The 13,458-nt window shown below is 45.7% G+C and overlaps 1 protein-coding gene across 1 annotated transcript; it reads left to right on the top strand.

The window, feature by feature from the left end:
• Nucleotides 1-1,059: 1,059 nt before the first annotated feature.
• Nucleotides 1,060-2,604, top strand: LOC307230819 (G-protein coupled receptor 22-like; the record flags this gene model as incomplete). Its single annotated transcript, XM_080001263.1, has 1 exon — nucleotides 1,060-2,604. The coding sequence occupies one exon, from the start codon at nucleotides 1,060-1,062 to the stop codon at nucleotides 2,602-2,604; it is 1,545 nt and encodes a 514-aa protein (XP_079857389.1).
• Nucleotides 2,605-13,458: the final 10,854 nt, after the last annotated feature.

Genomic DNA, 13,458 nt, shown 5'->3' with positions numbered 1-13,458 from the left:
CCTGGGCTGCTCACGAGCCCGTGCACCTATCTCCTCTGTCAGACAGACAAACATTTAGAAAACTCCCTGCCTCGAGTCGGCCCAATCAGTGCCCGCGGGAAAGGGAACTGTGCTGTCATCCGCAGCCGGTGCTTGTCCACGCCCCTTTGTCTACCACAGCCTGCGATTAAAAAAAAAAAAAAAAAAAAAAAAAGGATGAGTTTTTTTTATGTTACATAATCTTACCAATAGGGCTGTCAAGGGCCGGCTCTTCCTATAGGCAAGATAGGTGGCTGCCTAGAGCGTGCTTATAGGGATTGTTTTAACCCTCCATGCAGCCCTCCTGTGAGACCCGGTGCCTCTTCCAGTATAATGCGTGTTTTTTTTTCTTTTGTTTGTTTTGTTTTTTTTACCTTTTTTTAAATTTAATTAACGCTGTCCCTGAGCACGTGGAGTGGCGCTCTGTGTATGTGGACATTCGCGTGCAGCATTTGTTTCAAAAATATTGTACATTTCTGCTGAAACTGCATATTTTTCGAATGTTAATTTTCATATTTGGACAATTACATGGCTTGATGTTACTCAATCAGTCAGTATTCTATTGTGATTGAAGGTGTTTCTTTTTACGATTCAGTAGTTAAATAAAGACATGTTATTCATATCAATTCATGCATCAATTCAAAGAGCAGAAAGAGCAGTTTATATGTTGACTGTATCCAATGTTGTGTTGGTCATACTATCGAAAGATTTATTGCTTGTGTTTACTGAATAATGCAGAATTAAAAAAAAAATCGTATACCATATCGCAAACCCAATATTGGTCTAAAAGAATCGCAATTCAATCATTTTCCACAACGTTTAGCCCGCGTATTATGGATGCCTGACATCTCCTGATAGAGAATAATGTGCTTTGATTCTCTCAGCTGCAGTTTATTTTTCATCTGTCTGCCTTGTGTTTCTCTCGCCAGGATTGTCACCAAGGTGTTTTTCCATTTCTGCATCATGGAGGCTCAGCCCGGTGCTCCATGGGAGCCCATTGACTGTGCAACAGATACAGCATAGGAGCACTGAGAGGTCACCATGGAGACTGACAGCTACAACCCACACCCGGCTACCAGCGACTGGGTTGGGACGATATCCAGCCTGGGAGGAATGGACCTGCCCAAGGGTCTGGCAGGAGGAGGCTCGTCCACCAGCCCAGGATCCTGGTACATGCCATACACGCTGAGCTTTCAGGTGTCCCTGACTGCGCTTCTAATGCTGGAGCTGGTGTTAGGATTCAGCAGCAACGTCACAGTTCTGGTGCTCTACTGCTCCCAATCCAATTTGGTGGATTCTGTCAGCAATATGGTGACTGTGAACTTGCATGTGCTTGATGTGGCAGTCTGTGTACTATGTCTGCCTCTAACTTTAGTGGTAGTTCTGCTCCCCCCGGGCCCAAACCTAGCCCTGCTCTGCTGCTTCCACGAGGCCTGCGTTACCTTTGCCAGCATTGCCACGGCCATCAACGTCCTCGTCATAAGTTTGGACCGCTATGACATCTCCGTGCGGCCGGCCAATAGGCTTTTGACACCGCGCAGGGCTGCGCTGCTCTTGGCTGCCGTATGGGTCACCTCCATAGCTGTGTTCTTCATACCATTCCTGGAGGTGGAGTTTTTTAGCACAGGAGGTACAGCAGAGAGCAAGCTAGTCAGGCCATCATCCTCCTCCCCTGCCATCAGCACCACGATGGCGCCAACATGGCTTAACCGGACGCTGCTGTGTGTTGGTGGGCAGGCCTACCACACAGGCCTGGGTATGTACTACCATCTCATTCTGCAGGTCCCCATCTTCTTCGCCACAGTGGCAGTAATGCTATTCACCTATTCCCGAATACTGAGGGCGTTGAACATCCGCATTGGCTCCCACATCAAGAAGGGCCAGCGTTTCAGGGGCCCCTCCTGCAGTGTACGCCATAAGAGGCAACAGAAGAGGAAGATGGGCCTTGGAATGGTGGAGGGTGGGGAGGCGGGGGGAGAGCAGTGTACCACAGATGGCTCCAAGCAGCTCAGCCACCCTCCCCTCATCGCATCCCTTTCTCCAACCCCTACAGCTACCTCCCCTCCTGCGCTCTCCTCCTCTGCCCCCCTGGTTACCTCCAACATGGGCGCTGCCACCCCCATACCCGCTACCGTGGGTGTCCAGGCCTCGGTTTCGGCCATCATCGCCCTGCGGCGGGCGGTTCGGCGCCACAGGGACCGTCGTGAGCGCCAGCGGAGAGTGTTCAGAATGTCCCTCCTCATCATCAGCACTTTTCTAGGCTGCTGGGCTCCACTCTCTGTGATCAACGTGCTGATTCTGGGCGTGGGCCCCAGCGATGCCCTTGTCAGCCTGCGCCTGTGGTTCCTGGCCTTGGCCTATGGCACCACAGTCTCTCACCCCCTGCTTTACGCGTTCACCAGGCAAAAGCTGCGCCGAGCCCTTCGGGCCAAGGTCAAGAAGAGGGTGGTGTCCCTGCTCCAGGTGGATCCCTCACCCGGTGGCACGGTCATACACAACTCCTGGGTGGACAACAGGAAGAGTGGACGGCAAGTTCGTCTGGAAGCCAGCGAAGCCACTGACGGCTGCTTGGCAGAGGCCCTGTGAGACAGACTGGACACGAGGGTTATCACAATTAACAATTAGGTAAGGGAGGCACAGGGTGTGTTCAATTCTGAAACTCATCAGTGTGTTAAACCCTTGTATGAATCGTGGAAAATTGTTTCCACCTCTGGGAGGGGCTTTAACCTAATCACTAGCTGGCCGATGTTGAATGAGGTCTCAATGCATAACACACAGCCGAGGAACGACGACGTGGTCGTTGCCCGTCTGCATGTGCGCCACGGTCTGATGCTGAAACATTCCATTTAACAACAGCACTCAATGTACAATTAGTGTATTTGATTTGCACTTTGTCAAATGCTGAAGTGTACGCCAAGAGTTTTGTACAGTCCCTGGAGGAGTGCTGTTGCATAACTGCTCCAAAGAATGTGTTTAGCCAGCAGATGATCTGGTTTGCCACCCACTCAAACGCTCCAAGGCAGCTTCAAGACACACACTATGACATAAATGGGGACGTACGTAAAAAAAATCATTATATGGAACTACTTCATATTTACCCTGCCTTCATACTGCTCCCTTAAAATATTTGTTCAAGTCCAATATTATGTAGGACACAGGAGAATATGTATAAGAATTATGGAAAGGCAAAAATTTGATGAGAATATATAGTAATGTGTGTTAAATGGGAAAATAGATGGGGTGGACCGGTGGACATGTGCAGAGGGCGGGAGCCTATAAGAAAACGGGAATAGCAACTAAATGCTCAATGATATTGAACCACTTTTGGTCTTTAATTAGTTTTCTATGCTGTGATATGATCTCTTTTTATAGTGTGTATATACTTTAAACATTTGAGAAAACATGTTTAACCTAATGGTGACGGCAAAAAATGGAGCATGTGAAAGAACTATGGACCTTTCGTGAGGTTCACTCAACCTCACACCGTGTGACATTACACAGAGACTCTGGAGCTCGGTGGCCTTCATCATACGCCGGTGCCTATGATGATTAAATGAACAAACAATTCCGTGTACATGCTGTATATACTGAGCAGGGCCATCTTTAGCCAGTGTGAATTTCTGCGACATGACTGTGTTTGTATTTTCTTCTATAATTAGCTGCAAGATTGCTCTGGCTGCAACCGTTTTCACTGCACGTCAACACCGTCAGGCATAAAATGGCCGCCCTTCACAGGAATTACCAGGCTCCGTCACTCTTCACGGACATATTTGTAGGTTTGGTAATCGGACTAGACTCGACTCTGTTCAACTTGTTTGCAGAACCACTGCTCTAATGCTGATTGTCCTCAAGATCAAAGTCATGTGAGAGTCGGCGTGGTTGCTTGCTCACAGATGTAGTACTGTATGTATTTGAATGTACGTTTTCTGGGGGAAAAAGAGATGACGAGTATGTGCAATCTTTCTCAGACTGTCCCCCCGTGGTGTTACTCTTACTTGAATGTGTCACATGTCAGTGAAAGATAACTAAAGAAAAACAACAATAAAATATGCTTATTGGAAACTCCTGTCTGGCTGGTTTGTGTCTTTTCACAAGCCGAGTCCAACAACGCTGCAATTAAATCATGCCGCGTGCGTGAGGAGGCCCCGCAGGCGCCCGCTTCTTTGTGCACGGACTGACCGATGGTCTTTGTGCCTCCTTCATGACTGCTGATTTTTATGGAGAATAGCACCGGAGAGGAAACTGATATGGTATGTTGCACCATCGCCTGGTGCATTAAAGGCTCACATGATGCGGGGGTGGAGCTAAGGAACATCCTGTCCGAGACAAGCGGTTACTGTTGGCCTGCCACTCCACTGTTGTTTACACAACCTCGGGTCCATTTTGCTCAAATTAATTTGTGTGTGTGTGTGTGTGTGTGTGTTCATGTTTGTACATTGTGGTGAAGTCCAACTTTCATTCTAACAAAATGAACTGTGTAGTCTATTCGGCTGTGGGAATCGTGGGCGACTGCGGGGCCTTTTCCGCTGCTTGAAGGCGATATATGATATAGTTCTGACCCCAAATACCAGAACTCATTGGGGCAAGTCCCGTGCAGCCACCTGTGATCAAACACACACACCATGTAGACTCATCACATGCACACACACACCACCCGCATCTGCCTCGAACACGCCCCCAAACACGCCTCTGATTACATCCTTCTCTCCTTTACAGTCATAGCTATCACAGGAAGAGGCCACGTGCTGTAACTGCTGATCCAATTTTTGTCGACTTAATTAATCATGTTTTGTCAAATACATGTCGTCTGATGTTTCCAATGTTTATGTTTTGTAATGGACATATTGTTGTTTGTCTCCATGTTTATCTGTCTCACCCGTGGTGATTCTCCCCCTCTTGGAGATGTAATGATAATTAGTTGTTCATAGATTGAAACATGGTAATATTCTCCAAAGAGGGGGATTGGTTGTGGTCTTGTAAAGCAAAAAGCTGTGCTCTTGTCATGCCACAGGTCGTCCACAGGACAGCGTTATTGCAGCGTTATTGCAGCGGTTGTTGATGATTAAAGAATGAATAAAGAGTTGCATTGCAGGTTGTGAAGTCTTGCAGACTTGCAGACTAACTCTGTCATAGATGCAATGGCACAAATACTCTGTGTTGTATGCCCAGCATGCCGACAGCACAGGTTTAAAAATAAATGTTGTCAAATGTTTGTTTAAAAAAATTACTCAATATGTGTGCTGAGCTTTAAAAGGTTTTTTTTTTTTTTTTAACACAAATACAACTTTGTGATTAATTTTATAGTAGCATGAGTGGGTGACCCCAGTGTGAACCGAGCTTTAAAACCGGAGCATGTATTAAGTTGCGCTTTTTGCCCAGTGTGAGATACGAAAATGGCGATTTTTTTTTTTCTTCTTCTTTATAATCCAAACGCTATTTGGAAACTTTGTGTGGGCTTTGTTTTGTGTAGGAGGCGGCGCTGCAGACCTCAGTTGGTATATGATGAGGAGAAGTCATGTGTGGGCTGAAGCCTGCGGGGCAGAGAAACGCAGCAGCGCTGCCTTCCTGCACCAGCGGGCCATTGACCAGCACACTGCACTGGTTGACCACAATGAATTGAAATCCAAACCGCGAAACTGACGATGACTGATGATGACTGATACAAGCGAGGCATTGGCCCACACAGGCCGAAATAGCTCAGTTGGGAGAGCGTTAGACTGAAGATCTAAAGGTCCCTGGTTCGATCCCGGGTTTCGGCAGCCTGGAGTGAAGCTTTTTGGGCGTTTCAAAACAGGATGTTTATATGAACGCAGTGTTTTCCTACTCTGTTCACAACTATCTTCTTCTTCTTTTTCTTCTTCTCATTCTTCCTTTTCTTCTTCCTCTTCTTTCAGCCGCTCCCGTTAGGGGTCGCCACGAGTATAGAAATCTGAAATAGCGTCGCAGTGTTATCAACCCAGTGTATTCTGTACAACAGGTGAAGAAATAACTGTTTCCTCAGGAGGGGGGTGTGCGCTCATCCCAAAAACAAACATCATGAAATAGCCAATAATAAGGAAGAAAAAGACAATGAACAATAAACTTCTGAATCAATTTACATTATGAAAAACGTTGTTGCTTTCGCAAGTTTGCACACATACTGTATACATACATACACGTTGTATACATATTGTGTACATATATACATACTATATAGAAATATACTGTAAACATATAAGAAATACTGTATATATACATACTGTATACATATATGCATACTGTATAAATATATACATATACACATACTGTATATCGGTACAACAACAATAATAATATCAACCTGACTATTCCCAACTGTTCCATCGCAACACGCCATACAGCTTTTTTTATCCACGAGCTCCTAAATCATGATACGACATTCACATTTCTTTTAACAAACAACAGCAAAAAATAAATAAAAAAATATGTGAAGAATTGGGGGAATCAAAGGATCTGGCTGAAGATTTCTATAGATTAAAAAAATCTGGTTAAACCTGACAGCACAACAATAAGGCTTTTTTTTTTTTTACCCTAGAAATAACAATAGTATAACTATAATGAAATAATTGAATTCAGTAGTATTAGTAGCGTTGTCTTATTTCACGCGAATAAGGGTCTTTCTATAGACGGATTACTGACGGAACGGCTCGAACTTATTATTATTATTATTATTATTATTATTGTAAATATATAATAATGATAACGATATGAATGATAATAATAATGCCTTTGTGACACGGGTAAGTCAGCACCCGGTCCTCCAGGTTGGGGGTTGGGCGTGGGGTTAACAACCTCAACCCGTTAAAAAAAAAAAAGCCATGTTACGGAAACGACGAGAAGAAGCCATTCTGGTGAGGAGCAAATGGTGGGGGCTCGTCGCCCAATGTTCCAGAAGGAACGGGAGGAACTAACTAACTAAGGTCTTTCACTTCCAATGTCTGCCGAACGACTTGTAGGTTGTGCAAGAGCAGCATCTGTCGACAAACTGCTGATACTACAAGACTATGCTGCTGGTTGTGTTCAGATTGTATTCGATTCAACTAATCGTCATTGCAGGGAGTACAAGTACCGAGGCAACGAAATGCAATTCTCTGCATTTTACATCCTAGTCCCTGGAGATGACTAGGAGCGGTGGGCTGTCATGTAGCGGCGCCCGGGGAGCAGTTAGGGGGTTAAAGTGTCTTGCTCAAGGACACATCAGCACCCTACCAGGAGGAGCTTGGGGATCGAACCGGCAATCGTCTGATTTCTAGGCGAACCCGCTCTACGGTCGAAACGATCGTTGAGTCGAAGACGAATAAATTGACCAACTTTACCAAACTGAAATGTTAAATAAATATTCCCAAGAAGGCTCAAATGGCCGAGTAAAGTATTGTGATAGCGACTCTGCAGGAAGAAAGGTCCCTCACGTTTCCACATGTGGTCGGCAGGCGGATCCGTCCTATTTGTTCATGCAAAACAAGAGGACACTGTTTGCAAAGCTTTGAAAGGCCACGGCGAACCTAAACAATATCAGGACGTGGACAAATATGCACAAAGGCCATTGATGTTTGAGGAGCAAAGACCATTGAGGAACACTGGGTCCTAACGCTTACTGGTCGACGAAAACCAGCTGTTGATGTTGGAAGAAGAAGAAGAGTCTTTAATTGCCACACAGCACACCACACTACAACACATGCACGCACACACACACACACACACACACACACACACACACACACGCACATGCTTTGGATGGTGGCCGGTGAAATGAGGCCTCGGCATTTAACCGATCCTTGGCTTGTCCTTCCTCCAGGGGGGCAGCCAGGAGCAGTGGGCAGCTTGCGTGGACGCGCCCGGAGACCTGGTGACGAATGTCCATCGCTGGTCAGACGATGATGTGTGCATGTTTTTGGTGGGGGTCCTTACTGACGTGAGGTGGAGGAAACCCCATGTGAGCACGGGGAGAACATGCAAACTCCACACAGAAAGGCTCCTATTTGGGAGACAACCCGCCCGGAGCACGGTGCCAACAGCGCCCCAGGATGTTGTTGTTGTTGTTGTGGCTCTTCCATCCCTATGTCCAAAGCTCCTCCAGCATGGGTCTCAAGACTGTGTGGCATGGTGACTGGATCTCCTCCAGCACGTTTGGAGGCCCTGGCACCTCCCGGAGTCGGCCTCTTGTGCCTCGGCTGCCAGCGGAGGCATGCGGCGATGCGAGTCTTTGGTCTGAGAGCGCAGATCTGGGCCGCGGATGCACCGGCGGGTCAGGGATTTGCGTCATCTCCATTGAAGCCCGAGTGAATGGCCCGTTGGTGCTCTGTGCCGGTGTACCGGCTAGCATGAACGGAGCGAGGGTAATGAACGGATGGACGGAGGCCCAGATAGCTGGTCAGGTGGGAGGCGAAGTTGGAGGGGGTTGAAAAGGTACATAATGTTCCGGCTCTGAAGACATTGTTGAGACAGAGGCAACAACCCCCCCCCCCCCCCCGTGTGTGTGTGTGCGTGTGCGCGCGTGTGTGCGTTTGTACGTGCGTGAATGAATGTGCTTATCTTGAGCAAGATCATGTGACAAAAATGTAGCCCTATTAAAGTCAAATCATCAAGTGTATTTGTAGACGTCTGGGCTCATGACTGATTGTCTCAGGTGTTACTTCATGCCAGCGGCCGTCACACACCACCTGTGACCCCAGCACCATATGTTTATGACTTTATTGTGACATCATTGTGACAGTCTAGTATTGTGGTGGGAAGGGAAGGGGGAGGAGGGATGGGAAATGAGAGGATTCTTCTTCTTTTTCTTCTTCTGTTTTAACGGCACCCAATTCTGATGTTGCATTACCCTCTCTTCTGTTACGGAATGCTATATCCTATACCGTGAGTGATGTGCGTGCGTGCGTGTGTGCGTTGAAATGATCCCCCAAAAACCCTCAAATGCTCGGCTTTATGGTGGCGTAGTTGTGATGTCACAAATACACCACCAGCTGATTCCACCTGGTTGCTACAGATAGCCACGCACATCCCTGTATGGCAGTGAGTGTGCGGGCGCCGCCGCGCACACTGCTAGGACACTGGCCCTCACCAACCCCACGATGCACATTCTGAATTGTGGGTATTTTAATTTTTTTCTTTTTCTTTCTTTCTTTCTTTTTTGCTTTTACTAGAACCTCTTTTAAATACATGATTACTTCTATTACTAATATTGTACATATATTGATATGTATAGTATACCTATACAGTATATATGTGTAGTTTAATATTTTGCCACACACATATTATCTCAACAATTGACCTGCTTCTAGTACTATGATTACATTTATGTTTATTTATTTATGTTTAATTTGCCTTTTTTGACTGTTCTGTCAACTTCTGCTGATGTTACATCTGCATTTGTGTTATCTCATCTCCTAAATTCAAAGACATTGTTTTATATGCTTGTGGCCTCCTTGGCGGATTGATACGCTGACATCGATTGATGAAAGTGTGACTCAACACAGAAATCCAAACCCAAAGAATTCTTCCTTTTTAATACACTGTCACAACGACATCCTGTTTTTTTCCATTTGTGGCGATATCATTTGTCGTGGTGGTGCATCCTGAGATTACATAACATATTTTTGTTGACCTTTTAAATCCAATCCCTTGCCCAATCGTCCCCTTCCTCCTCTTCCTCGCTTCCTCTGTAGTGATCGCAGTGCTTGGCTTTCTTGGTGGCTCTAAGCTTCTTGCCAGTCATTATGCTCTTCAATTTACTTGCAAAACTGAATTGGTTCAATTACACCGCATCCACAGGTGCTCGGTCCAGACAGCCGGATGGACACAGGAGAGGGGGGGGGGTTCCTTTAATGAATGAAAACTCTATTCAATCCAGCGTTCCAGTTCCGAGCAGCTCCCACAGACATTCCAGTGAATTTGGCGTCGCTCTGACAGTTGCATAAGTGCAACAACAGTGACTTCTACACACCAGCAGCGCTCCTCGTTCCACCACACTGCGGCTGATTAATCGTAGCAGCGAGTAAATAAGACAACAAAGACGGCAGAGATGGATGGGGACATTATTCAATTAAGATTAACAACTCCAACTATTGATGCGGGAAAATCAGTGGATGTGCAGAAGCTCGATGGCGAGGAGGCAAGGCAGGGAGACGGATGGGAAGAGCGATCGGCTCAGAGGTCACTTATCCAAAGTGACTCTACAAGTCGTTCATAAATTGTGGTAAAGTCTGCCAGGGCCGTGACAAAAATGGGTTTGATTAAAAAAAAACAAGAAGCTTAAGAAAAAAAATGTAGCTTTGTGTTTCCCACCGGTGAAGCATCTCAGTAACAAATTCCAAAAAAGCCACACAATCTCAGCTGAAGTCTCTTCCACTGCCATGAAAATAGTTATGTTGAACCGCAAATGTGCTCCACCCCATCCCTTATGCTGAACAACAATCGGGCGTGTGTTGTTATATAACTCGAATGATTTCACCTTTCCAAATAAGGAAATGTAAAATTGTGACAAGGTCTTCTGTTAAGTTGTTGTGATTTAACCCCCCTACCCGCTCCCGCAAAAGCACGCGCATTCAAATATTACACAAACACGACGACAACGGGAGGTTGTTACGTAAAAGGACAACGTGCGGCCATTGTTCTTCGGTACCAATGAGATGTATTGTCTCTGCGGACAGACGCGTTAGTTAGTGTTAGTGGAAAGTAACTAACCCACTCACGCTCCAAGGACAGTGAGAGGCCTGTTCAGCGTGTACTCTATGCAAGGGTCAGCACTGTTCCCTCGCCACAACACACTTATGACCCTTTGAAATGGCATATCTGCGTCAGCAAATTGAGCAAAACTTGCCATCAGAAATGTTTTTGCTCTTTTCTTTCAACACTGTAGGCTCTCTGACGATGAATATGTGCCCGCTGGTGGGTTGCCGTGCGTGTGTGTGTGTGTGTGTGTGAGAGAGATGCTGTCTGACTGTCTCTCTCTCTCTCAGTTACGCACACAGACAGACATACACACACATCATACCAACACGACGAGTCCACAGGCGAACTGGTTCCTCCGCTTGAGCTGAGATTTCAAAAGTGTGTGACATTCTGTTGTGGCTGTTCTATTCTTTCATTCTTAGCTTTCAACCTGTTTTTTTTCTCTCCACGGCTAAGGATCACAGCGTGACACAGTGGCACAAGCTGGATAAAATGTTCCCTATAGCATACTATCTATAGTTGAAGATCACTCGCTTAACCCACTGGAGAGTGGCGTCAGCAGGTGCCTGCTTGCTCCCGGCACTTTCCTTGGTGGCAAACTGCCTCCTGTGTTTCACCTCAACTCAGTTGGGTGACAGGGGGGTATACGTAACTAAAATAACAGAAGTCTATTGTCACTCGGTGTGGTGCCTACCTCCTCGTGTCAGCCTTGTACTTTCATGACTTTTATGTGACGTCATACATGGTCACATACATGAGCGCAAATTGAGGCGGTTTAGAGGATTTTTTTCCCCTCTGTTGATATTTATATCTCACCCAGCCAAGATCAAGTCCAACCTTTACCAGGTTTAGAACTATTTGTTGGAATTGAGCTGACGGATGCTGTGGTTACTCGGAGGTTGCTATGGTTTTGTGATGACAGCTTCCGGGAGTGTGGCCAATCAGGGGCGCGTTTAAAACCGGAAGTACACATGTGCGGACCTAAATAACTGACCAAGGGGTAAGAATGTCTTACCGCGCTCTATTGTTTGTAGTTTTGTGGCGCGGCTGGCGTTCTTTGACAGTACTATGCGAAATGTCAAACGGAAATGACAAAATTCAATGAACCACTTGTTATTGTTATTATCGTACGCTGGGTGAGTTTTAAATCACGTCAGCGAACTCGGTCTCGCTGCTTCACCTCGCTGTGACACTCAGTCAATTGTTCCCAGTGATGATAATAATAATAATAATAAACATGTTCCCATTATCATTCTTAATTATTGTTATCGGAAATACAGTCCAATAACAATCTCCCAGTATATAACCTTTACCCATGACACATATATTAATATTTTTATGCTGCTAGTACATGCCCGCTCTAAATGTAAGCCTTCCTAAGACTTTTTAATGGCGCCGTTTAAAAAAAAAGAATCAATGATTGGGTACCGTGTTCCACAATGGAAGTAAAGCTGCCGGTAGACGTCGTACACCGGGGAAAGACAGTCTTTGTGACCCAGGCACAGAGCCCTGTAGCCCCGCTTGCTCGCTGTTTGCTGAACGTTTACTCATATCATACGCGTGCCGCGTGTCGAAATTGCACCAAATTCGACACTGCACTTCCCTTCGCTCCCCAGTAATACACCCGCCAAGTGTGAAGTAGATCAGATGAACGGTTCTCAAGATGATCAAAGGACAGTATAATCGAAGTGACAGACAGACAGACAAACAGACAGATCCCTCCCTTTGTAATTAGATTAGATTACAATGCCGGTGCTGTAGGTGATTATCGGGCAGGTTTAAAGGGGATTAACATGCAACTTTTAAGCTTAATCATAACTTGCTGTTCAGTTGTTTGGACCAGCAGTACTTGTTTGATACGGAAGGAGGCACTGACCACAGAGCTGTCCCACTATACACACTGCTATTTGACAGCGCTTACATAAGTGAATGAGTGTCTGTGGGGTTTACAGAGAATCTGAGGGCCTCTCATGGATGGTAATGATGTCTAACTCTTTGGTCTCCCAATGCTGCTATGGTATCAAGTATCCCTGGAAAGCAGAAGAGATCACGCTGTCTTGCCCTATGTAGATTGATGGTGCCACCATATCGGCCTAATGCAGAGACACCTGACATATTTTTGGGCTTCCCTTCTGTCCATACATATACATAAACACTGCTGAATCTTAAACAGACACTAACATCTTCATGAAAACCAGCATATTTATTTAAATTGAATTAAATAACTGGCTGTATAAATGTCAACGATACAATAGATTCAGGGGTTTGGTCGCTAGAAACAAATTAAATCTGTTATAAGCTGTGGTGGGGAAACTCTTTCTGCAAGCTCAGTGGCACAGAAAAGTGTAAAGATATAATGCTATAAGGATCAGTCATTAAAGAGTAGGAGCTGCTTACTCAAGGTAAACAAAAGCGATTAGCCAGACCAGCCACAAGGTCCTATTGGTGTGTGGTCTTTATTGAACAAGGTTTTTGTTTTGTTTACCAGATTCTAAGCACTTGGTAAGACTCATCCTCTAGTTTTGTGTCGTATATTTGCAGTACAGTGCTGGAGTAAAATACTGGAGGTGGCTGGTATTGCAGCCAGCCAGGTCTGCAACAATCTTTTCATCTGCAATTAATGTTAAGGTAAGCAACAGACGTTAAGCTACTTAAAATACCATGAATGAACAGTGAAAGGAGACCCACACTAACATGTAAACTCCACGCGGACAGGACCCGAGACAAGATTAAAGCCCTGGTCTCTGGTGG

Source organism: Zeus faber, assembly GCF_960531495.2.
Source record: "Zeus faber genome assembly, chromosome: 5".
Taxonomy (NCBI): domain Eukaryota; kingdom Metazoa; phylum Chordata; class Actinopteri; order Zeiformes; family Zeidae; genus Zeus; species Zeus faber.
This window is presented reverse-complemented; position numbering and strand designations above follow the sequence as displayed.